The following is a 27,058-nucleotide window of genomic DNA, read 5'->3' as shown; positions in this document are numbered from 1 at the left end:
CTTTACATGGCTGAAGGTGAAGGTTGTTGTCAAATTGCCAGGCTAAAGATATTAAAGCGGAGCTCCACCCAAGAGGGTAAGTTCCACTTTAATGCTTTGTCCCCCGCTCTCCATTAAAGATTGGCACCTTTGGGAAGCGGGGGGTGCTGGTACCCGAATTTGACAAGTACCTGCTCCCACTTCCACTGCGGTTGCTTCCCTTCCCTCCACATAGTCTTCTAGGACATGTGACAGGTCCCAGAAGACTGCGGGGCCATTCACAAAGTGCAGCGCTTCTTGAGCATGCGCAATGGGCACCCGGCTGTGAAGCCACAAGCTGTCACAGCCGGGTGCCCACTCTAAAGATGCCGGCGCCAGGGAGAGAAGACGGCCGGTGAAACCAGCAGTGGTGAGGACACCACTGGACCGAGGAACAGGTAAGTGTCTGTATTTTAAAAGTCAGCAGCTACAGTTTTTGTAGCTGCTGACTTTTATTTATTTATTTATTTTTTTCAGCTGGAACTCCACTTTAAAACAATGTTTATATGTGAAAGAGATATGGAGGCCTTCAATACCATCTCTGTTGAGGGATGTCTCACTGTTTGACTTAAATGGCCTCTTTTTACACTTTTTTTGAACCAGTTTCCGCTCTGTCCAAAACGTGTACCTCCTTGTCCTCAAAAGAATTCCCAGATTTCAATTTATCTGAGATAAAAGACCCAGATTGAAACCTGTCTGTTAGTGTGCAGTCCGTATTAAACAGTCATTATTACCAAAGTCCTTCATTGTGGCAACCAGAAGAGACTTGTCCAAAGAAGATATTATTTTAAATTTTTTTGTGTAAATTAATTTAATTTGATGGTAAAGAGGTCATAGATATGAAGACTTGGGCGATGTATACTGACTCAGTGCAGATATTCAGTCTTCAGTGTATTCTGTGATATGTTTTGATGGCCAAGTCTGATAATTCTGGATCCCAAGTTGAAATCTTAGATATTGTAGAACTATAGTATTGCTATAGATATGGAAAAAACTGATATTTTGGATTTAAATAAAAATTAAAGGCTACTTGCATCCAGTACAGTAGTTGTCAGATTCTGTCTAAAGGCAACCTTTGGGTGTGCAGTAAGTGGAATTCATATCTGTGTCTTAGTCCACTTGATATCTCCTTTTCAAATGCAGGTAAGTAATTTAATTGTGATAATGAGAGAAAAGTGATAACCTAAAAGCGACAGCGAGCGATTTGAAGACCTTATGTCTCTCCCTGCTGTCTTAGATTACAGTCTGTTATGGCAACCAGAGAGCTGGCTGTACAAGACAAAAGCAATCAATGTTGCCAAATCAAATATTGCTTTTGGCAACAGGCCATTTAGTGTTGGGCAAATGAGCACTTCCAATCATCAAACGAAATTACAAGCTGTAAAATCTCTGTGATTGCTGGGCAGTTAGAAAATATATCCAGTGAGGTGGTGAATAAGGATTTACTGTAGGTGTAGAGCACATCCTTCTCCCAAAAACAATTATAAAATGTACGTAACACACCCCACTGGTCACTAGTTGGCTTTTTAGTGTAAGAAAAAAAATGTAATTGTGTAAGAGTGCATGTATTGCGTTTATTTGTTAGTCCTGGAAAGAGGATCACACTCAATCCTGGGGTTGTACAAGTCATTTGAGGATGAATAAATGTCTCACTGGATGTTCTTCACTGTGAAGCATCTGCTTGTCTAAGGCCACCATAATAGTGGCAGGTAAAAAATGTGTTACTTTGAGTCAGTGTTTATCAACCCTTTTTCAGTCAAGGCACCCTTTAACATCCTGCACAATCTCAAGGCACCCTTTAACATTCTGCACAACCATAAGGCACCCCATTTTAAAATGTAAAAAAATGATTCTAATAGTTTTACATAACGCAGCAACATCCACACATGTAGGACACCCAGTGCTAGAGGTGATTTTTATTCTTCCAAAGCAAATACACTTTTGCACACTGGTACTGAATAATATTCCAATGTTCCTCTTCAGTTTCTCTCCCTAACTCAGCTAATGTGTCCATAGTGCTGATGGAGAGGGGCAAACAAGGATGCTGTGCAGGCGCCCGACATCCTCCTTATCAACTAATGATGTAAACTGGTTGTTAGGATGCCAGCAGCTGTCAGGTTGTAAAAGTGCGCAATGAAAACCTATGGCTTTGTGTAACTAAAAGGCAGGCTTGATCCACCTGCTGGCTTGTATACAATTTTGGTCATTATTTAAACATTTTGCCAAGGCATCCTTGAAAAAGCCTGAAGGTGCCTGGGGACCCTGTTTGAGAGAGGCTGCTTTTAAGTAGTAAACTTTTCATCTGACCCCCAGCATCCTCTGGTTGTCTAACCATGGTGATTACATGCTCTGAAATCACACATACTGGTTCCTTTTAAACGTCTCAGGGTCTGAGGCTGTAAGCTGCATTGTAGCCCAAGCATATGTATAGCCGCATAGAAAATGTGAATGTTTAATAGCAAACCCCTCCTTTTCAAAATAATCATGACAGTTGTCACTCCAGAGCCACTATTTGCGGTATCTATTTCTTGCTCCGGGAACTTAACAGGAGAAATAATATATAACTTATGAGTTCCATCTTTGGCCAATTCCATTTTTCAGTCCTAATTCAGAGCCTTCACCCAGCATCCCCCAGTGCTTTGTGGGCTAAGAGCAATGCATAAAGGGATCCTTTTGTTTGTATTTGATTAATAGATCTCTTGCATTGCTCTGCATTGTCTACTGCCTGCAGTGCATTGTAATCACTTGCAGGCATTTCCTCACCCTTAGGCTAGATTAATGCTCAGAGAAGCTGTGCTTCATTAAACTGCTGCAAAAGGTGACGAACATTTACTGCCAATGGCTTTGTATTAAATCATATCCCCTTATCTTGTCTTTTCCTGCTTCAGTAAGTAGCATCACTTAGTATCTGGCATTTACTACTCCAAGCTTTCAGAGGCCTGAAAGTGTAAACAGTTGGCATGGTGTCAAGAGATGGCATTGATTCAGAGGCCATGAAGATACCTGATGATTATACATCAAACAGATGATTTCATAGCAACTTGTTGAACTCTAGTAGACTGTAAATCTTATTACATGGACTGTTTTTATGTTTTCTACAGCTCTTTGAATATTCGTTTGCACTACTTGACTTATTGATTGCTTCAGATGTCTGAAGGAAGGTTGTTTATTGTGCAGGGTTTATTGATTTGTAATTCAGACACCTTAAGAAAGATCAGAATATGAGCCTGCACTGCAGTTCTGTGCTCACCCTGACAGTTCTGCAAAGGTTTTTTTTTTTTTTTTTTAACAAGATGTGTTAATCTGTTTATGTATAACCATAAAAGCAGTAAGACTTTAACAGTTCTGCAGTCATCATTCTATCTTACTGTTACCTGAGACACTGTGCTTTTTGAATGTGTATAGGTAAAGGACACACAGTGAGCGCTCTCAAAGAAACAGCAGCTGAACATCCAGGATAAACGCATGTAAAAATCCTCAGTAAAACATATACATATAAAAATGCAGCGCTGTAAAATGATCAAATCATGCAAATCAACACAATAATAGTCCTGAAAAGGTGCTCATTAATTCCCAGTGCCAATGGAAAGAATGCAAACTAACCAGAAGCGCATTTAAAATACGCATGTGTGTAAGAAATCCTGGAGATTCCCCTCTCTCCCTCTGGTCAGAAAATGGATATGTGCTGAAAACGAAATCATGCAGGTCAGGAAGCTCCCAGGATAGGATATTCCTCTTCAATGGAACCAGGGCTGGGATTGAAATCACTCTGTGGCTGGTTAGTTTGCATTCTTTCCATTGGCACTGGGAATTAATGAGCACCTTTTCAAGACTATTATTGTGTTGATTTGCATGATTTGATCATTTTACAGCGCTGCATTTTTATATGTATATGTGCTTTTTGAATGTTTTAACTAACAGTTCTTGCAGCTCTCTGATAGCTGCACAGTGAATGGTCTGAATAAGCCATAAAGCCGTATTAAAGTGACACTAAAGCTTCATTTTTTTGTTATTTTATTTTTCTAAAATAAAAAACATATCTATACTTACCTGCTCTGTGCATTGAGTTTGCACAGAGCAGCCCTGATCCTCTTCTTTTCGGGTCTCTGCTGGTATTCCTGGCTCCTCCGTCTCAAGTAGTGCCCCACAGGGAAACCACTCACCTCTGGGGCTCTGCTGCATGCTCGTACCCGAGCTGCTGCTCTATGCGTCTATAAGACAGAGAGAGCTGCGGCTCGGCCTTGCCCCCTGCTCTTTTCATTGGCTCACTGATTGTGATTGACAGCAGCAGGAGCCAATGGGCCCACAGCTATCACTAGGTACCTGAGCCAGTCACAGCACCCTCTACCATGTGATTTAGCTGTAGCCAATCACAGATCACTAGTAATTACAGCTGTCATGCATTAAAATTTGTAACTGCAATCCAAGTGTAAAAGAAAAAAAAATCCCTGATCACCCCCCCCCCCCTTTTTAAATTTTTCATATTTTCCCAAAAATGACTTGCCATGCCGCTTACTAAATACCTCAGACTGTCTGCTTCCAAAAAGGGTCATTTGGGGAGTATTTGTACTGTTCTGAAATTTTAAGGGTCTCAATAAATAGCCCGTAAGTACAGTACATCAGAATTGATTAATTTTCAAATATATATACAATAGTTTTGTAGATGTTATACCTTTCATAATAATCAACTACTATACACTTAGGATTTTTTTTTTTTACCAACATGTAGCAGATTACATTTTGGTCTAAATTTATAAAGACATTTAGAATTTTTTTTTTGTATTTTAAATATAAAAAACCCAGTGGTGATCAAATACCATCAAAGGAAAGCTTTCTTTTTGTATGGAGAAAAAATTATATATATATTTCATTTACGTACAGTGTTGCATGACTGCGCAATTGCCAGTTAAAGTAGCGCAGTGCTGGTCATGAAGGGGGCAAAATCTTTTGGCGCTTAAGTGGTTAATAAGGCTTTTTTTTTTTTTTTTTTTTTTGCCGGGAGCCCTTTAGATTTCTTTACCCACTGCAGTAAAACAAAACTTCAAGGAAAGCTGTGCTTTTCTTGTTAAGGGCAAAGCAACAGGTTTTATTTAATCCCCTATCCCCAGCAGCATATTTTACCTTTTCTTCGTATCCCTGCTGCCTAATCTTGAAGCTTTTGATTTAGTGCTTGAGGCAGGCATAGGTTAGAAGCTCATATTGTTCTTGATTAGTAACATAGTAGTGAAAATGTTAATGTTTTTAAGACCTTGAATATTTCTCCCTCTTAACATGCTTTGATCTTGTTAGCATTCTGCAGCTTGTCTTTTCTTTAAAATAATTGCAAAGCTTTTTTCCCACATTCTGGATCCAGATTGGTGCCACTGTGACAAATGTTTCTTTCAGGCTGCTGTAATGTTATCTGCTCCGACAAAACTGGAACATTAACAAAGAACGAGATGACTGTAACTCACATTTTTACATCTGATGGAATTCATGCTGAGGTATGTGTTAAACAGCTCACTGGGTTTTTCACTATATGAAACTAGAGTTGCTTTTGCTCACTAATATAATGGGGCATTTTGAATGCATTAAATATAAGTCACAAATTCCTGCATTTTGTATTAGTGCATTGTTAAACAGTTGCACAGAATTGTGTTATAAATGCTTTGCTATTGCAAGTTCTTACTCTGTACACAGGTTGTATTAAAAAAAGGTAAACATGGATGTTGAGTAGCTCTGTTGAGTTTATTTTTGAGTCCTTTATCTAGATATTTTGCTTTCAGCGGCTGCATGATTGTTCCAGGTCAGTTGTTATTAAGTGTTCTTGCATGGCAAGACCACTTACTGTTATCTCACATATATATTCTTATTATTAAAGCCAAATTTACCACCCTAACTCTTCCCACAGTTTTTACACTACATAGACAGTAATATACTGAAACGTGCGGCTTGTTCCCGATTGGTGTACTATTACTTTGTGGAACGTTTCGCCGAATGGTTCACGAAATATCGGCGTTTTTGTGAAATTGGTCCCATAGGAATGAATGGCAGAATGTTCAAAACTAGAGTGGGAGCTGACAAAAGCTAGAGTGTGAGCTGAAAAATCAGGACATGATTTCTAAACTGCCATCACTCCCTCATTTTCAAGCCCACCTACACAAATCTTATATCAAAACGTTCAGCTATCCCTCCTGCCACTAACAATGTCCACGGCTAAGCCATAGTCCTGATAGTTTTCACAATATGACCATTTGTTTGCAACTCACGCCGCCCATTGACATTCATTGAAACTCCACTCTAGACACCTGAAATTTGAAGGGCAATTTCTAAACTGTGACTGTGCCTTCATTTTTAATATTTCAGAGACATACTATGCATCAAAATGTAGGTCTGGGTCTTGTGATTCTCACAATATAAAGCTCTTTGGTGTAGGATTTATAATTTTTAAACTACAACCGTTTGAAGATGGCAACTGCCAGTGAAGTGAGCAAGTTGGAGCAGTTTGTTTTTAACCGCTCTTCTCTGCCCTTGCTGTAGAGTGAGTTGTCATAGGAACCCAGGTGTGTGAGCAGGCAGCAGAGTGACAAGCCACTCCGCCCACTCCAGTTGTAGACTACTGGTGGAGGCAAGAACACTTCACACAATTTCCCCAGAAATTGTAGCTTTTCTGGTTAATATAAAAGAATCCTCAAGACTTCAGGCAATTGCCGTATTTTTCACTCCATAAGACGCGCCTAGGTTTTAGAGGAGAAAAACAAGAAAAAAAATATTCTGAACCAATGGACTGCAGACACAGTACAGGGGATGACCAGAGACTGCAGACACAGTACAGGGGATGACCAGAGACTGCAGACATAGTACAGGAGATGACCAGAGACTGCGGACACAGTTCAGGGGATGGCCAGAGACTGCGAACACAGTTCAGGGGATGACCAGAGACTGCTGACACAGTACAGGGGATGGCCAGAGACTGCGGACACAGTACAGGATATGGCCAGAGACTGCGGACACAGTTCAGGGGATGACCAGAGACTGAGGACACAGTACAGGAGATGACCATAGACTGCGGACACAGTACAGGGATGACCAGAGACTGCGTACACAGTACAGGGAATGACCAGAGACTGCGGACACAGTACAGGGAATGACCAGAGACTGCGGACACAGTACAGGGAATGACCAGAGACTGCGGACACAGTACAGGGAATGACCAGAGACTGCGGACACAGTACAGGGAATGACCAGAGACTGCGGACACAGTACAGGGAATGACCAGAGACTGCGGGCACAGTACAGGGAATGACCAGAGACTGCGGACACAGTACAGGGAATGACCAGAGACTGCGGACACAGTACAGGGAATGACCAGAGACTGCGGACACAGTACAGGGAATGACCAGAGACTGCGGACACAGTACAGGGAATGACCAGAGACTGCGGACACAGTACAGGGAATGACCAGAGACTGCGGACACAGTACAGGGAATGACCAGAGACTGCGGACACAGTACAGGGAATGACCAGAGACTGCGGACACAGTACAGGAGATGACCAGAGACTGCGGACACAGTACAGGAGATGACCAGAGACTGCGGACACAGTACAGGAGATGACCAGAGACTGCGGACACAGTACAGGAGATGACCAGAGACTGCGGACACAGTACAGGGGATGACCAGAGACTGCGTACACAGTACAGGGAATGACCAGAGACTGCGGACACAGTACAGGGAATGACCAGAGACTGCGGACACAGTACAGGGAATGGCCAGAGACTGCGGACACAGTACAGGGAATGGCCAGAGACTGCGGACACAGTACAGGGAATGGCCAGAGACTGCGGACATAGTACAGGGAATGACCAAAGACTGCGAACCTTTGGGGAGGGAAGGGGAACGGGGACCTGAATTTGACAGGTACCCGCTCCCACTTCCGCGGAGTTGTCCTCCCTTCTTCCCGCGGTTGCTTCTGTGACAGCCGGGTGCCCACTGCGCATGCGCAAGAAGCGCTGCGCTTTGTGAATGGCCCGGAGCCTTCTAGGACCTGTCATGTGTCCCAGAAGACACCGGATCATTCACAAAGCGCGGCGCTTCGCGCGCATGCGCAGTGGGCACCCGGCTGTCACAGAAGCAGCCGCGGGAAGACTGCAGCGCTGGAGCGAGGAACAGGTAAGGTCCTGCAGGAGAGAAGAGCTGAGCGGCCGGCCTGATATTCTGACATGGTGGCGGCAGAAATGCTGGACCGGCCGATTTACATTCGCTCCATAAGACGCACTGACATTTTCCCCCCTTTTTTGGGGGGAATAAAGTGCGTCTCATGGAGCAAAAAATACGGTAACTTTTTTTTTTTTGTTGAGGTTTAGCAATCGTAGCACATATATTTTATTTATTTTTTAACATTTAATTCTTTAACCACCTCCCGCCCGCCATATAGTAATATGACGGATGCAAGGTGGTTCTCTCGTTCTGGGAGGACATCATATGGCGTCCTCCCATTCTACCCGCGCATGCGCGGCTCCCGGAGCACGCAGCGCGTCGATCAGCGGTGCGCTGTGTCCCTCGGACGCAGCAGATCACCGTTCCATGGAAAGAGCTGAAGATGTCAGCTCAGTCATGTGATCAGCTGTGTCCAATCACAGCTGATGACATGTAAACAGGGAAATGCCGGTTATCGCTGTCACGCTGACAGCTCGTGAGAAGAGGAGAGGCGGTAATCGGCATTCCTCGGAGGGGACATGTACACAGATCATCAGAGCACTGATGATCAGTGTACCCTGATGATCTGTGTAGCACCAGCAGCGCCACCTGTCAGTGTCCAGTGCCATCTCTCAGTGCTCATCCATGCCACCTGCCAGTGCCCATCAATGCCACATATCAGTGCCCATCTGAGCTGCCTTTCAGTGCCGCCTATCAGTGTGCATCAGTGCCGCCTATCAGTGCCCGTCAGTGCTTCCTATCAGTGCCAGTCAGTGCTGCCTTTCAGTGCCCATCAGCAATGCCTGTCAATGCCCATTAGTGCCACCTATCAGTGTCCAACAGTACAGCCTATCAGTGCCCATCACTGCAGCCTCATTAGCGCACATCAGTGAAGGAGAAAAATCACTTATTTACAACATTTTATAACAAAAACTAAGAAAAATCGTTTTTTTTTTTTTCAAAATTTTCAGTGGTTTTTGGTTTAAGAAAAAAATGAAAAAAAAAACAGAGGTGATTAAATACCACCAAAATAAAGCTCTATCTAGTACAAAAAAATGATAAAAATTTCATATGGGTACAGTGTTGCATGAACGAGCAATTGTCATTCAAAGCGCAACAGTGCTGAAAGCTGGAAATTTGCATTGGCAGGAAGGGGGTATAAGTGCCCTGTAGGCTAGTGGTTAAAGGATACTATACTCCGTTTTCTATCTCCCTCTCCTAGCTTCCAGGTTTTATTAGGACATGCACCTTGAATTACTGCTGTCACTTACTGAAGATCAATGCTTAATGAGAACTGATGTATCTAGATGCATTTTAGTCAGCCAAAACACTTAAAGCAGTGAGGCAGGTGGTGGTCTTGTTAAGTGGCCTGAGAAGTGGAGAACCATGTTTCATAGTTTCATGAGTGTTAGAACTGGAAAGTACAGAGGCCTCAATGCAATGGGTTAGAGAATATTTTATCATCTCAAAGCTGCCATGCTGAAGAGCAGCAACTTATATATTGCCAATTAAATGTTTCTAATACTTAAAGGTAGTAGATCTATTGATTTGTACATTACAGAACACAGAATGAGTATTTAGATACATTGGGTTGTTCTGCTCCATTCTGGAGATTGGACATTGGCAAAACAAAGCTGTCCAGACAATTCCTCCTAATCCCAGCATGTCTTTTTTGCTGTCTTAGGTGAACAGATGTGTCTCTCCTTTATTCCTTTTTATCAAGATTTTATTTTTAATCTAGCAAGTTTTCAAGCTCCCTACGTTGACTTACCTAAAGTGACTAGTCTGTGTCATCAATTTAGGATTTTTTTCAGTGCACTCCCTATTGCATCCAGTCCTGTTTCGTGATTGGCCTAACCCAGAAAAAGACATTACCCCTCATTAAGGTTTTGGCCAACTATTCCTTAATGGAGGAGAGCTTCCTAAGGAAGTGAACTGTCCCCATTTTGGACCCAGGTATTTTCTGTCTTAACAAAACCTTAAATGTCCCTATTGAGGGCATACTTGTATTTAAAGACCCAGTGGATAAAAGTCTTAGAAGCCCTTTCTTAGGCCTTATTCTCCTTGCAGGTTCTGCCCTGCAACCAGCCTTTGTGACCATGTTCATTTGCCAAACATTTACTGACCTTTTCAATGGTTATATCCAAGGATCCTGTACCTATCCTTTTTTTTGTAAGGCCACCAGGTCCAAGGCAATGCCATAAATCCTGGACCCCAAAATCCTCCCAAGTCCAAAGCAAATTGTCCTCATAACGAGGAGGCGCTCCCATCTGGTCCCATGGCATTTCAAGCATTTGGGTCTAGAATCGTGTATCTATAAACTGGAATTTCAATCTCTGCCTTTGCCCCGCTTTCAGTGAAGGAAATAGGTATTTGATCCCCTGCTGATTTTGAATGTTTGCCCACTCACAAAGAAATTATCAGTCTAAAAATCAATGGTAGGTGTAATGTAACACTGAGAGACAGAATAGCAACAACAAATTCTAAAGAAATGCATGTCTAACAAATTATGCACTGATTTGCATGTTCATGAGGGAATTAAGTATTTAATCCTCTATCATTCAGCAGGATTTCTGGCTACCAGGTGTCTTTCATACAGGTAACAAGCTGAGATTAGAAGCAGTCCCTTAAAAGGAGTGCTACGAATCTCATTTTGTTACCTGTAAAAAAGACACATGTCCACAGGAGCAATCCAACAGTCAAATTCCAAACTCTCCACCATGGCAAACACCAAAGAGCTGTCCAGGGATGTCCGGATCAAGATTGTAGACCTACACAAGGCTGGACTGGGCTACCAAACTATCGCTAAGCAGCTCGGGGAGAAGGTGACAACAGTTGGTGCAATCATTCGTAAATTGAAAAAACACAAAGCAACTGTCAGTCTCCCTAGTTCTGGTGCACCATGCAAGATCTCACCTCGTGGAGTGTCAATGATCATGAGAACAGTGAGGAATCATCCCAGAACTACACGTGAGGATCTTGTCAATGGTCTCCAGGCAGCTGGGACCACAGTCACCAAGAAAACAATTGGTAACACACTACGCCGACAAGGATTGAAATCCTGCAGAGCCTGCAAGGTCCCCCTGCTCAAGAAAACACATGTCCAGGCCCATCTGAAGTTTGCCACTGAACATCTGAATGATGCAGAGGAGGAGTGGTTGAAAGTGTTGTGGTCAGATGAGACCAAAATCGAGCTCTTTGGCATCAACTCAACTCACCGTGTTTGGAGGAGGAGGAATGCTGCCTATGACCCCAAGAACACCATGCCAACTGTCAACCATGGTGGTGGAAACATTCTGCTTTGGGGGTGTTTTTCTACAAAGGGGACAGGACAACTGCACCGCATCAAAGGGACGATGGACGGGTCAATGTACTGTCAAATCTTGGGTGAGAATCTTCTTCCCTTAGCCAGGGCATTGAAAATGGGTCGTGGATGGGTGTTCCAGCAAGACAATGACCCAAAACGCACGGCCAAGGCAACAAAGGCGTGGCTCAAGAAGAACCACATTAAGGTCCTGGAGTGGCCTAGCCAGTCTCCATACCTTAATCCGATTGAAAATCTGTGGAGGGAGCTGAAAGTTCAAGTTGCCAAACATTAATGACTTGGAGAGGATCTGCCAATTTCCCTTCAAACCTTGCAACTAAACACTGTAGTAGCATGGGACAAGAGGTTGTGGCCTCTGGATTGGTTGTAATGTACAGTTAAGAAGATAGGATGTTTTACTTGCCATAATATCATTTATACAGTATGGCGTACTTTATAGGACACAGGTCTCTCCCCTCTGTTCTTATGATCCACTCCTACTATTGCTTGCTAACAAAACTGTGGCATGCTGGGAGTGGTAGGGGTGGACTGTCTTTACAGCTTTGTTTTGCCAGTGCTCAATCTCCTAAAGGCAGCAGCGTAACCCAGTGTACCTGAAAATGTAGCCTGTGTTCAGTATTGTACTCTATGAAGATTGTTTTAAGGTCACAAATCTTTTTTTTTTTTTTGGTATATCTCAGTTTTATAGACCATTGTCTTTTTGTTACAAATGTCACATGGTTATTGTAGTGTGGTTTCTACTGTATGGTGTCTGGGACAGATTTAGATATCAAGTGTAAAAAAAAAAAAAAAAGTGTAGAACTATATTGACAAAATGTTTGTGTTTTTTTTTTTTTGTATTGTAAAATAAACATTTAATGAATTGCATAGTGGTTTTGTACATATATACTTTTATTATGGTCAGGAGTTTTACAGGGTTTTTTTTTTATTAATTGATTAATTTATTTTTAGTTGGCTAAATGTGAAATATTGCAACCTAATAATATATATTGTTCTATCCATTTACAGTGGGTAAAATAAATATTGAACATGTCACCATTTTTTTTTTTTGGTAACTATATTTCTAAAGGTGCTACTGATATGAAATGTTCACCAAATGTCAGTGGCAATCCATGCATACAAAGAAACCAAAACAAATTCATTTAGAAATTAAGTTGTGTCATAAAATGGAATGAAACAGGGAAAAAGTATTGAACACATGAAGAAAGGGAGGTGCAAAAAGGCATGGAAAGCCAAGACACCAGCAGAAATCTATCAGTAATTTACAAGCATTTCTGCCCTTCATCAGTGCATATTAATATCATATGTTTCAGTCTCAACTGATGGCCTATAAAAAGATGTCTCATTACCAAGGTATCACACATAAAAATATCTTGTGATGGGTAAAAGCAAAGAGCTGTCTCATGACCTTCGCAGCATTATTGTTGCAAAACAAACTGATGGCATTGGTTACAGAAGGATTTCTAAACTTCTGAATGTTCTAGTGAACACTGTTGGGGCCATAATCTGAAAGTGGAAAGAATATCATTTCACCATAAACTGGCCACGGCCCGATGCTCCTCACAAGATTTCTGACAGAGGAGTGAAAAGAATTATCAGAAGAGATATCCAAGAGCCAAGAACCACTTGAGGAGAGCTTCAGAAAGACCTGAAATTAGGTACAATTGTTTCAAAGAAAACAATAAGTAATGCACTCAACCGCCATGGCCTGTATGCACACTCACCACTCAAGAATCCATTGCTGAAAAAAAAAGCATGTTGAAGCTTGTTTAAAGTTTGCTGTACAACATTTAGACAAGTTGATGAAAGACTGGGAGAATATAGTCTGGTCAGATGAGACCAAAATGTAACTCTTTGGATGCCATAATACACACCATGTTTGGAGGTCAAATGGCACTGCACATCACCCCAAAATCACCATACCAACATTGAAGTTTGGAGGTGGGAACATCATGGTGTGGGGTTGTTTTTCAGCATACGGTACTGGCAAACTTCATGTCTTTGAAGGAAGGATGAATGGAAAAATGTACCAAGACATTCTTAATAAAAATCTGCTGCCATCTACCAGGATGATGATGAAACGAGGGTGGACATTTCCGTAAGACAATGATCCCAAACATAAAGCCAAGTAAACTCAATTGGTTTCAAAGAAATAAAGCTGCTAGAATGGCCAAGCCAATCACCTGACTTGAATCCAAAAGAAAATCTATGGAAAGATCAGAGTTCATAGAAGAGGCCCACGGAACCTTCAAAATTTGAAGACGGAGTAAAAGAATAGGCCAAAATCATACCAGAGCAATGCATGTGACTTGTTTCTCTATGCAGGAGGCTTCTTGAAGCTGTCATTACCAACAAAGGATTTTGTACGAAATATTAAATAGATTTCAGTTTGCGTGTCCAAATTCTTTTTTTCCCCGTGTCATCTGATTTTACTACACATAACTTAATTTCTGAACGTATTTGTTTTGGCTGCTTTGTATGTATGGATTGCATGGGTTGTCGCTAACGTGATGAAAATTTCACCTTTAGAAATATATTTACAGAGAAAATGGTGATGTGTTTAATACTTATTTTACATGCTGTACATGTGAAGTAATAAGCTGGCATATGCATAAATACATTTTTTGTTCGACCCAGCAGGCTCACTGAAGAAAATCAATAGATTCTCCCATCCACACTAAACAGCTTGGATAGATGAATCTCCCACTGTTGTCTATTGAATTCTGACAGGCAACCTCTGTGGCTGCGGTCGCTGTTCAGTCAACTTATTTCCACCTGGCTCCTTTGATTTCTAGATTTTTGTTATGCCAGGTGGTGTCACAAGGGCCACCAACAGCTCGCATTTTGGCCAATTTATGGGTAATTTGAACAGTGTATAGCCAGCTTAAAGAGTAACTCCACTTTGTGCTCTGTGTACATTGCAAGAATTTGAACAAACATTGCAGGTGCCTACCTTTTTTTGTTCTGAAAAAAAAAGCGGTTTACCTGTGTCCATGTGCAGAGTGAATCTGTATGGGAGTGACTTTATAATTATCTATCAGCTGCTGTGCCTACAGGGCTCTGAGGAAAGTGGCAGGGTCTGCATACCTTTAGACATGATTTTCTTTGGAACTATCTCACCAAAAATGAAATTGTTGTTGCAGGGGATGCCCAGAATTTGAGTTGTATTTTAGTGCAGACTTCTGAGAAAATCAGCCAATCACACAGGCAGGAATTGACATATCTGGGGGGCGTTCTGTACACCATTTGTGTACAGAACACCTCCACATAGCCATATTGCATTGCATTTTACAAAAAATTACAGATTAAAAAGGAAAGGTCATGTTTAATGACATTCAATTACAATATGACTTTTGTTGCAATTGTATAAAGTGTGCGTGTGTGTAATTTTTTTTTTCTTTGCTAATTTGTTTTCCCCACTTGTTAACTAGTGGAGTTACCCTTTAACTCTCAGCTATGCTAAAAGAAAGCCATTGAGTACATAACTTGGTGAGCCATCCAGCCACTCCTCATTCAGCCATAAGGTGACGCACCCTCTTATCAGCAGCTGCTGCTTGCGAGAGGTTTGGTAGCATGCCCCTTCGACAGAAGTCGATCAAACTATCAACTTCTGTCAAGCGACAACCATACCGATCAGAATTTGGCAAGTCCCTGCTGAACTGGCTGAATTTTGATCAATGTCAGCCACAGCAAGTCTCCATTCAAGCTCTGTTGTTCTGTCTCTTTTGTTTATACCCATAAAACAAAGATGTAATAACATTTTATAAAGTTGAAATACATGCATTCTAAATTGTAGGTTGGATTTGATGAATGTTGATCCTTTTTCAACAGTAAGTTTAATAAATTTTGCTATGTGTTTACAAGGTTTCTGGTGTTGGCTACAATCGATTTGGTGAAGTTACTGTTGACGGTGATATTATTCATGGTTTTTGCAATACATCCATCAGCAAAGTAGTTGAAGTAAGTTTTTTTTTTTTTTCTTTTTACTTATGCCTCCAATTCTTTCCTGTGCTGGCAAGCTGATTAATGCCAGGTTAAGAGTTTGACCTAGAGACGGAATTGCAGTTAAATAAATGAATTGTAACGCCACAACCTCTTGTAAGACATTTATCACAATGACCCTTGGTATGGATAATACATTATTTATTATGAATCTCTAGATTAGCCTGTCTAGTGCCTTGGCTAGCCATATTGCTCACATCCATAACTCAAGGTAAAGTGGTCAACACGCAAGAATAATGGGCAATAAGACATGCTATACTGTAGAATTCTGTTAGAGGTCACAAGCATTCCTTGATCATACAATAGGTGGACAATGAAATACATACATCCACAATGTCACAGTGCGTTGCATAGTCTGTGAAATGTTCTTAATGCCAGCCATAGCTGAGCATACTACTGCTTTGAGACCTGGATAATACGGGGATGAAACGAGATGTATTTAAAACAGGTGGTAGTATGTTGCAATGTTGTTTCAAAATAATAGACAAACATACGGCCTAACGCACACTTGATGTTTTTAATGCCGCTGTCTGGTGTTTTTTCTTTTTTGCCTCTAAACACCCCTGTAAATGCGCTAGGTGCGTTTTAGTGCTTGAGCTTTAATTCATTTCAATGACCAGCATAACTTAACGCCCAAGAGCTTGATGCACCTAAATGTGCCTACACTCATTTGAAAGTATCAAGCATTTTTTTCTTTTCCTTCCTAAACACTGCTGCCAGGAGGTATATCATCTATTAGAGATTTGCCAAATGTCCAGGGTGCATGAGGCCTAAGACGCATGGGCAGAAGTGTACCCATTTCGGCTTCAAAGGCAACATATAGGGTGTTGAAATACCAGGTTCTTGGGCAGATGCAGTAGCAGTTTGGAGAAAAAAAATTAACATCTCAATAAAAGATGATAGTGTTTTGATTTGTTCCAACTATTGGAACGGTTGCCTTTGACGGCCGGCTTGGTGTGCAAATCAATGTGAAAAAAAGCATTAACGAAGACATGGAAATAATCAAGGATTAATATACGGGAAACTATCAATGCAACTAATGGCCACATGGTGTATTTTTTTTTTTTTTTGTGATGATGATCTTTTAAGTTTTCAGAGACCATTTAAAGTATATCCAAAGCCAGAACTGTGTTTTTAATTTTGATTGATGAGTGTGGGGAGTGATTCAAATCCCTGCCATGGGGTCGCAGCAGAAAGAACACGGACATTTCTATAAAGTGGGGTGTACAACCCTGTAAGACAGTTGTAGCCCTATTGGAAGGTTCCCCTTCTTTCCCGTGACAAATGTAAAATTCTGGATTTCTAGGGTGAATCTACCCTGCAGCAGCACAGACAGCAATAGGAATGTGTTGGGGTTTCAACATTTTTCTTTCTACTTTAAACAAAAGGTTTAAGCTTTAGATATGATTAGGGATTTAGCTATGGGCCACACTAGGGTTGATTTACTAAAACTGAAGAGTGCAAAATCTGGTGCAGCTTTGCATGGGTAGCATGGTCTAACTTCAGCTTGTTCAATTAAGCTCTGACGAAAAAAAATGGAAGCTGATCGGTTTTTGCACTCTCCAGTTTTACTAAATCAACCCCACTGTCGTAAACTCCTAGTCTCTAAATAATTTATTACTTTTCACGAGCCAGATAAAAACCACAGGCTGCTTGCCTCATGTCTTGGGACCCTGAGACAATTACTAATAGATGATGGACATTTTAGCTAAAATAAAGAAAATTATGATCCCTCTTACCCTCATTTTGCTAAGAGGTTCATACCATTGAGGGATGTGCAATTTATATCGCCGTATGCCCAGGACACGTATCCGGGAAGTATTTTTTACATTTAGCCCTGCTGCGGGCACGCAGCAGAGCTTGACAGATGGAAGCATTCGGGCCGCTGAGCTGGCGCTCGACTGTTTCCACACACTGCGCTAGTGATGCTCACACACCTTTCTCCTTCTGCTTGCCCATCTGCTGGCCTGAAACCAGCGTAGCGGAGTGTCCGCTGGTAGAGGGGAGGGAGGAGAGCGGACACACTCTCCTCCCCTTCTTGTCCTGACCTGGAAGTGACATGTATGACGTCACTTCTGGGTCCCCGTTGACAGATTTCCTGGCTATCAAAGCCCGGAAAGGTATGTAATGCAGTGTGATGTGCACGGCATTACATTCAATGGAGCACAGGGGAGCATGCGAACCCTGGATGTCTCAGAGAATCTGTCACTAAAAAATCATCACATAGGGGACTTTTTGTCCCCTATGTAATGAAAGCATTAAATTAAAAAAAAAAGTTTTTAATTGCAAAAAACTTACAAAGTTACACCCAAGCGGACAAAAAAAAAATACACATTTTTTTACCTGCGAAAAATGTGCATTTATTTTATTTTTTTAAAGGTGAACTTATCCTTTAATGAAGCAGACACTGGAGATTGATTTGGCTGCTCAGCATGTGCTTATACTGAGCACCCAAGTACTTCCATGTGCAAGGGTAACCAGCAGGAATAAAGGTTTTTTGTGGGTGTTTTTTTTTTTTTTTCTTCTCATCGGGGCCAGCACCTCATTTACTCGCTCAGCAGATGCGCTTCTGCTGAACCCTAAGAGCTTGACACTCCCTTTTCCTGATGAGCACCCAATCGGTGCTCATCACAATACAAGGTCTTCCCTCCCTGCTAGTCCCCGGTTGCAGTGCTGGAGACAGGAAGGCGTGGAGGAGATAAACAGCGCAATGGTAAAAACAGAAGTTTAGGTCACCAAAAAGCACCTTTCAGTTATAAAAGCCCCAGAAATTCCTAAAAGCACCTCAGATTTAAATATGGCTTTGGTTAAAAAATTATTTATTTTAGGGGAAAGTAGATTTGGTCCCTGATTTAGTCTCTTGGACAAGTAGTTTTTTTTTTTTGACAGTATTTTTAAATTTTTTTTCGTGTGTGTGTGTGTGTGTATATATATATATATATATATATATATATATGTATATGTGTGTGTAATATACACGGACTTTGTATGCTTTATATATATTCTTATTTCTATTGTGTTTCAGGCCGGATGCGTGTGTAATGATGCAGAAATAAGGAATAATACATTGATGGGCAAGCCAACAGAAGGGGCTTTGATTGCTCTGTCTATGAAGGTAAATTTGTTGCCTCTGGCAAATTTTAAAAAATATTTAAACCGCCTGTTATGACATTTTAGACTTTAAGGCTTCATTCACAGATAACCATTGATTACCAGTGTGCTACAAGATATGGTTTGATGCAGCTATTGTTAAAGAATTGTACTGAACTGTAGGAATTAACTGCCTTGAGTTATTTACTGCTTTTGACTACTGATGTGGATTCTGCTAGCCAGGAATCGTAATCCAGCAATCAGCTTTCCTACAAGTTCACTTCGAGTCACAAAATCTGTGTGATGGGAGGAAGGGCAGGTTAGACATTGCTTTGTATATTTTACTAATATTTAAGGCCTGTCAGAATCAGTGTTAGCTGCATCTTGCCAGTTTATGTATTTTCTGGCAGTTACCGAGGTCTGATTGTGTCTGTATGTCTGACCATCTTCTAAGCTCTATGGTGGGCCTTATGACGGTCACAACATGTTTTACCACATTCTAAGTGTTGAAATTCCCGGTAGAAGAAAGGATGTGGTAGAAAGAGAAACTGATGCAAGTCCTTTCACCTAGAATTTAGTACTTTTATATCTGTACTTGTGGTTTCCTTTCAGCATTACTTTAAGACAAACATAACCCTTCCACAATCTAGAATCCTCAATATAACCCGTGTTAATTTTGACTTCAAATTTCAATATAAAATGCCATTTTAGTTTTAGTCGTATTTTAGTCATCTGAATTGTTTTAGTCGACTAAAATCGTGTTAATTTAGTTGATGAAAATATTTTTCTCAACAAAATTAACACTGAATATAACAAACATATACAAAGGACACCGGGCTTAACACAGCCATCCAAAAAAGTTGTTGTAACGTTTATTTTATTATTCTTTTAAAATAGTAAACATGTTGTACTTATCAGCCCTATGCAATGGTACGGTATAGAGCAGCCCCAAACCTCTTCTGGGAGCCGCTTGCTATGGAGCACAAGTGTAGGCTCGCTCCCAAGCTGTGTTATATGCATCCATAGACATACACAGCATGGCTTGGCCCTGTCCCCCATTCCCTCCTCAGAGGCTTTGATTTACAGCAGTGGAAGCCAATGACTCCCACTGCTGTTGAGTCTCCTGTGAAAAGAGAGAGAGTAGAGAAGAGCTGCTGCAGACGGACACAGTGCTGGATAGTATTTAACCTCCCTAACGGTATTCCCGAGTGTAGCTCGGGGTAAAATGTCTATACCAAAAGCGGTAACCCCGAGCTACACTCGGGCTTACCATGCAGCACTGCATAGGGAGTCCCTGCAGCACTTACCTTGTCCTTGGCTCCCGCGATGTGTCCCCTGCAGCGTCCCCGGCCATCTCCTCCAGCTGATGCCGGCATCCGGCTCCTGTGTTCCGGTCCCTGTGACATCGGGACGTACGGGCGGCGGCAGGAAATTTGAAAATTTAAAAAAAATGTAATTTTTTTCAAAACGATTCTACATAGTAAAACATTGCTGTTTCAACCCATTTCAAATACATTTTGTCCCTAGTGCTTTGTCCTGTCCCCTGTCTGCATTTTGATTGTTCTTTCTGCCTGGAAACGTAGAAAAGTCCATGGCGTCCAAAAAGCGTCCATTTAGGTCAAAAGCGGTTTTAGATCAGCTAGAGAACAGCGATAGTAAATCAGAACCACTTGCAGAATTGAGTGATAATGATTCGTGGAGAAATTCGTCATCAGACACTGAAAACAATTTTGCCACTTTGCTCAGCGATGTGCGAACTTGGCGCTATATTTCAAATTTCAGTGTTTTTGGTTTGATTATATTATTGAATTAAATGTATGATTTAGAATCTTGTTCAGACATATTTCAGTGAGTTATTCCTAAAAATTACAGCCTACAATAAAAAAACTACATATTTCCATGCAAAAAAATGGTACCGCTTTCAGCACCAAAAATCGGAAAGAATCATACCGCTAGGGAGGTTAAGAAGGGGTGCTGGGGGGAGCAGCAATTGAAAGGTGTTTTTTGTTTTTTTTTTTATCTTAATGCAGAGAATGCATTAAAGTAAAAAAAAAAATGCCTTTATAACCACTTTAACCAAAAGGTTACTGTGTTACTTGGTTCATACTGATGGCAGAGGAGCAGTAAAAACAGGCAGTTGATTTGCGGTTTTGCCATCTTCCCACCTCCAAATTTTCATAGGGGCCAATGGGACTATATTGTTTATCACCGGAGCCCCTGAAAAGTCTCTCAAAACATTGGTATTTATAAGCTAAACCTGGAGCATGCAAAATCTGTTGCAGCTCTACATAGAAACCAATCGGCTTCCATGGTTTTTGTCAAAGCCTAAATGAACAAGCTGCAGTTAGAAGCTGATTGGCCACCATGCACAGCTACACCAAATTTTGCACTCTTCAGTTTTAGTAAATCAACTCCGTTGTTTTGGTTAGCACTTTCAATCTGCGTGTCTTTCTGTTTCCCTTGCTCCTTTCCTTCGTCCCTCGCTCCTTTCCTTCGTCCCTCGCTCCTTTCCTTCGTCCCTCGCTCCTTTCCTTCGTCCCTCGCTCCTTTCCTTCGTCCCTCGCTCCTTTCCTCCGTCCTTCGCTCCTTTCCTCCGTCCCTCGCTCCTTTCCTCCGTCCCTCGCTCCTTTCCTCCGTCCCTCGCTCCTTTCCTCCGTCCCTCGCTCCTTTCCTCCGTCCCTTGCTTCTTTCCGCTTTCCCTGAGCATTACAAAATACAAAAATGCCCAAGGGACTTTATGAGGCACAACAGTAGTGAGTAGTTGGTTCTTTCCTCTGGTTGCTGGATGTGTTGCTTATTTCTGGAAGTGTTTACTATACAGATGCCTTCCTTGTGACATTTTCCATCAGTGATCACTTCTGTATTTCTCCAGGGGGTTGATCCTTTTCCCATCACAGCTCCTGGTCAGGATGGTTCACACCGTGGGGTACCTTCCAGTTGCTGTCTGCTTTCTTGGGCGGTTTTTCAGCCCTTGTATTGTTTTATAAAATTCTTTTGGCTTTGGATTGATTTGGTGATATCATTCCATATACTATGTCTATAAGCCTTATCTCCTGAGGAAGTGAACGTTGCTTCACGAAACGCGTCGAGATTTTGCATAGAGAGCTTGTGTTATGCAACTTTTGGATCGTGTAAACTATATATTTACATGCACACCATAAATTTGATCGATTTATGTATGTTGATTCTTAGGAATTTTTATTGTCTTTTTTTTTTCTATCAACAATAATAAAGATTGTGATTTTTAACCAGAGTTGATGCACCTCGTAAAGTCCCTTGGGCATTTTGTTTTTTTGTAATACTATTGTATTGGGGAGCAAGCAACTCGCCATGGCCACTTATATTTTATTGCATTCCTCTTTCCCTCGCCCCATTCCTCTCTTTCCCTCGCCCCATTCCTCTCTTTCCCTCGCCCCATTCCTCTCTTTCCCTTGCCCCATTCCTCTCTTTCTCTCGCTCCATTCCTCTTTCCCTCGCTCCATTCCTCTCTTTCCCTCGCTCCATTCCTCTCCCTCTTATTTTCTTCTCCATTTTGCACTCCTTACCTTTTCACCCATATTCTGTAATCCTAGGTTTCAAATAAGAAGAGACTGACTTTTCTGTTGTGATTTTAGAATCTGAATTAGCGAGCACTAAATAGAATACATCTTTATTGATGACCAAAATGAAAGCCAAGTTGCATCTTAAGGATTGCCATGGTTCAAGTCTTGAAAGTGCTTTCCCATTTCCTATTCTACTTTTTTTTGTGTTTCTTGTCTGCCTATTTTTTGTGTTTCTTGTCTGCCTATTATGTGCAAGTGGTCTACCCAATATCCCAAAAGAATGCAGAGCTTATAAGATTTTTTTTTCCCGTTTTTTAAATCTGAGCTTAAGATAGGCAATGTTTTGTATGTCCTGTTTGAAGCAGACCAAGAGTCAACTACAAACTGCTGATGTTTCCAAAAATGGGAGAGCACCAATTTACTTGTCAGCAGCAGCTTCCAACTGGTTCTTCTGGCCGCTGTCCTCATTTAACCTCTTCATCATGGCTCAGTGCGAGGCAGAGGCACTAATTGACTGCTCTGACAGTGGCGGCCAGTAAGTGGTTCTGCTTCACATATGCCTGGGGTGGTGGGGGGGTTGGAGGAAAAAGACTTCTGCTGCTAACACCTGTAGGGAGCCCACTAAAGCCTGCAGGTAAAAAGCTCAGCACTCTAACAAGCAGGAGTTTGAAGCGACAGATTTAAAAGCCGTATGTTACTTGGTGATTACATCTGTGGGACTCTATAAGGATGGCTACATACACAATAATGGTGTTTGACACAATGGGATTGCTACATACAAAATCTAACTTGGCTGTACAAATCTAAGATTCATCAACAGTTGTGGCGTGTGAGAGCTTGCCTAAAGAACGGACTGTTCCCCCAGTACTCTGTATTGTGTCTAAAGATTACGGAGGTGCATACACCATAGCCTTGTGGACAACCATTTCTAAATGGTGACTGCCACCTCGTGGTAAAAGTAATATAATACAGTACAGTAGAATACAAAAATATATTCTAACTGGGTCTCATTGTTATTGTATGTGCTATTTATTTTATTGCCATCTAAATTCAGATAAATTCGATATTATAATACAATTGTCTAGAAGACAGATTCCTTGTTCTATTTGAAGCAAAGTTATCCTGCCTTTGATCCAGATTCCTTGTTCTATTTGAAGCAAAGTTATCTTGCCTTTTGATCCACATCTTTGAAAACCAGCTCTATAAAAACTTTTTTTTAAAGTTTAAATCCCATTCACATTGTTTGTATTATTGATGCAGTTAACTGTATTTCTGGCTAAAATATAAAATCATATTAATTTCTCCATTATATTGCAATTATTTCTAGCCTGTTCCTATTATTGCGAATGATATAGAATTGTGTAAACATACTTTGTGAAGATCCCCAACACATTTACTTCCTTGAATTCTATTATACTTGCTCAAAAGTGGGCATATGAAATTTTGGCAATAATATTGAAATTTTATTAAGGGTTGTGATCACAGGAAGCCATTTATTAGCACATAGTTTTTTGGCTCCTTTTTAAATCTTAATAAAAATCATCCAAATGACCCCCCGATCAAAGGTTTGCATACCCTGGAATGTTTGGCCTTGGTACAAGCACACAAGGTGACACCCAGGTTATAATGGCAATTAAAGGTTAATTTCCCTCATTTGTGGCTTTTTAAATTGCAGTTAGTGTCTGTGTATAAATAGCCAATGATTCTGTTAGCTCTTACATGGATGCACTCAGCAGGCTAGATACTGAACCATGGGGATCAGAAAAGAACTGTCAAAAGACCTGCGTAGCAACGCAATGGAACTTTATAAAGATGGAAAAGGATATAAAAAAAAGATGTTCAAAACCTTGAATATGCCAGTCAGTACTATTAAATCACTTATTAGGAAGTGGGAAATTCGGGGTTCTCTTGATACCAAGCCAAGTACATGTAGAGCAAGAAAGATTGCAGCTACAACTGCACAGTAAAGGCTTCTTTCTGGCAACTCGACCATGTAGCTCATTTTTGTTCAAACACAGTCATATTGTGCTCCTTCAAAACAACCACAGTCTTTTTTCCAGAGCAGCTTGTATTTCTCCTGAAGTTAACTGTGGGTTTTTCTTTGCATCTCAAATAATTCTTCTGGCAGTTGTGGTTGCGATCTTTCTTACTCTACCTGTAGCCAGGGTTTTGAGCACAACTGTATTTACAGTACCCTGTGGGTAGGCACTGCTGTGCCTGCCTTCTGTACTACAGAGGTGCTGAGAGGAGGAGATTCAGGAGGCGGAGTCAGTACAGGAATCACTGCTTACAGGCAGCAAGGTACCATGTGATATGTAGTCCCTAAGAATTGAAAATAAACAGCTGAAGCATGCAGGGAATCCAGGAAGCTGTGGAAAGAGGTGTCCGGCGGACAGGCAGAACTCACAACATAAAAGGAGACTTTTTATCTACGCTCACTTTGTATTGTCAAGCAGAACTATTCTTTGTATTCTATAGCAATACTTGAGTTGCAAAATTTAAAGTGTATGCTGTGACTATAGAAGTCCTTTAAATGCCTTTAATACTGCACACAAAATACATGCTGAGATCTGATTCATTATAGTGTGTGTTCACATTTGTATTTCCTTCCTGACGTTTTAGTGCCATTCATGATAATGGTAAAAACATCATAAATTTTGTGTTCAGCTTCAAAGTCCCTTGACTGCACCAAAAATACAGTGTGCGTGGTCTTGCATTTTTTAACCTGCATTTTGGAAAAATGAAGGCATTGATACTTTATCTATTTTCTTCTATTAAAAAAAAAAAGAGAGAGAGCATGGATATAGATAGTGTGACATAACCCTATCTGACTGTGCGTATATAGAAAGGGACTATTGATGTACTGTGAAGCAGACAGTATCAGTACTTTGTTTAGGAGCTCTTACATTGAAATGAGTTTTGGGCACATAGTTACAGTTGTGTTCAAAATAATAGCAGTGTGTTGAAAAAAGTGAATAAAGCTCAAAATCCTTCTAATAGCTTTTACTTCCATACACACAAATGCTTTGGGAACACTACACATTCTATTCCAAATCAAAACATGAAGAAAAATATATCAAATTTGTGTTGTTCCTCTAAAACAAATTGAAGAAAAGTGAATATTAGACTGTTTAAAAAAAGCAGTGTTTGTATTCTTTACATACTCAAACATTCACTATATAAACTGAAAAATGTTTGAAGATTTTGCTTTCCTTTGAATCACTTAATTAATATTTAGTTGTATAAGCACTGTTTCTGAGAACTGCTGTACATCTGTATTGCATGGAGTCAACCAACTTCTGGCACCTGTGGACAGGTATTCCAGCCCAGGATGATTGGACTACATTCCACAGTTCTTCTCTATTTCTTGGTTTTGCCTCAGAAACTGCATTTTTGATGTCACCCCACAAGTTTTCTATTGGATTAAGATCCGGGGATTGGGCTGGCCACTCCATAACGTCAATCTTGTTGGTCTGGAACCAAGATGTTGCACGTTTACTGGTGTGTTTGGGGTCGTTGTCTTGTTGGAACACCCATTTCAAGGGCATTTCCTCTTCAGCATAAGGCAGCATGACCTCTTCAAGTATTCTGATGTATTCAAACTGATCCATGATCCCTGGTATGCGATAAATAGGCCCAACACCGTAGTATGAGAAACATCCCCATATCATGATGCTTGCGCAACCATGCTTCACTGTCTTCACAGTGTACTGTGGCTTGAATTCAGTGTTTGGGGGTCGTCTGACAAACTGTCTCCGGCCACTAGACCCAAAAAGAACAATCTTACTTTCATCAGTCCACAAAATGTTGCGCCATTTCTCTTTAGGCCAGTCAATGTGCTCTTTGGCAAATTGTAATCTCTTCAGCACATCTTTTTTTCAACAGTGGGACTTTGCGGGGGCTTCTTGCAGATAGCTTGGCTTCACATAGGCGTCTTCTAATTGTAACAGTACTCACAGGTAACTTTAGACCTTCTTTGATCTTCTTGGAGCTGATTGTTGGCTGAGTCCTTGCCATTTTGGCTATTCTTCTATCCATTCGAATGGTAGTTTTTTGCTTTTTTCTATGTCTTTCCGGTTTTGGTTGCCATTTTAAAGCATTTGCGATCATTTTAGCTGAGCAGCCTATCATTTTCTGCACTTCTTTATGTTTTCCCCTCTCCAATCAACTTTTTAATCAAGGTACGCTGTGAGAAATGCACTGTAACCAGCATGTACAACATTTGTTGCCTTCCTTCCTTAAATCAGGGCAATAATTGCCACCTGGTTTTCAAAGAATGAATGACCTCACTAATAGAACTCGACACTGCTATTATTTTGAACATGTCCCTTTCAATTAGTGATTCAATTACACAGAATCATCAGCATGCGTGGTATGACTGTTGGGTCTGTTGGATTTCTATTACTCTACTACACCAGCTAGTAAATTATTTGCCATGTAGAAATATAATTTCTACCAAAAACAGTGATTGATCAGGTTAGTGATGTCTGACTGCTATTATTTTGAACACAACTGTACATAGTTGGTAAAGTTGAATAAACACACCGGTACAGTTCAACTGTGTGACTGTTTTCCATATCCCTATACACTGTGTTCACTAAAAACACACACGTCAAAGTGTTTTTAAACCAATCTACACTCTCTGCTGACTTCAATGACTTTGGAAAGGAGTTTCCGCATCTTTACCGACCTAACAGTAAGCAACCTCTTATGCAGTTTAAGATTCAATTGTTTCTCGTCCAACTTCATTGTATGGCTGCGTGTCTCTTAAAAATGTCCTTCCAATGCTAAGGTCACCATTGAAGGTATGTCACTATCATGTCTTAATAGCCTCTTCATGGAGAATATGTTTAATGTTTGTAATCATTCCTCTTAACTGAGGTTCTCCAAGTCCCTTTGTTAGC

At 41.0% G+C, this 27,058-nt stretch overlaps 1 protein-coding gene across 1 annotated transcript in view; it reads left to right on the top strand.

Annotated features, from left to right (window-relative positions):
* ATP2C1 (ATPase secretory pathway Ca2+ transporting 1) overlaps positions 1–27,058 on the top strand; it is a 163,016-nt gene that overhangs the window by 107,906 nt on the left and 28,052 nt on the right. Inside the window, exons 13-15 of the mRNA XM_089652058.1 lie at positions 5,404–5,501; positions 15,385–15,480; positions 18,548–18,637. Coding sequence (XP_089508184.1) covers positions 5,404–5,501; positions 15,385–15,480; positions 18,548–18,637 — 284 coding nt within the window. The remainder of the gene's footprint in view (positions 1–5,403; positions 5,502–15,384; positions 15,481–18,547; positions 18,638–27,058) is intronic.

This window comes from Staurois parvus, unplaced genomic scaffold (genome assembly GCF_062004578.1).
Source record: "Staurois parvus isolate SC_StPar_1 unplaced genomic scaffold, SC_StPar_1.0 ptg000670l, whole genome shotgun sequence".
NCBI lineage: Eukaryota > Metazoa > Chordata > Amphibia > Anura > Ranidae > Staurois > Staurois parvus.
The sequence above is the reverse complement of the archived record's forward strand: the minus strand, read 5'-3'. Positions and strand labels throughout refer to the sequence as shown.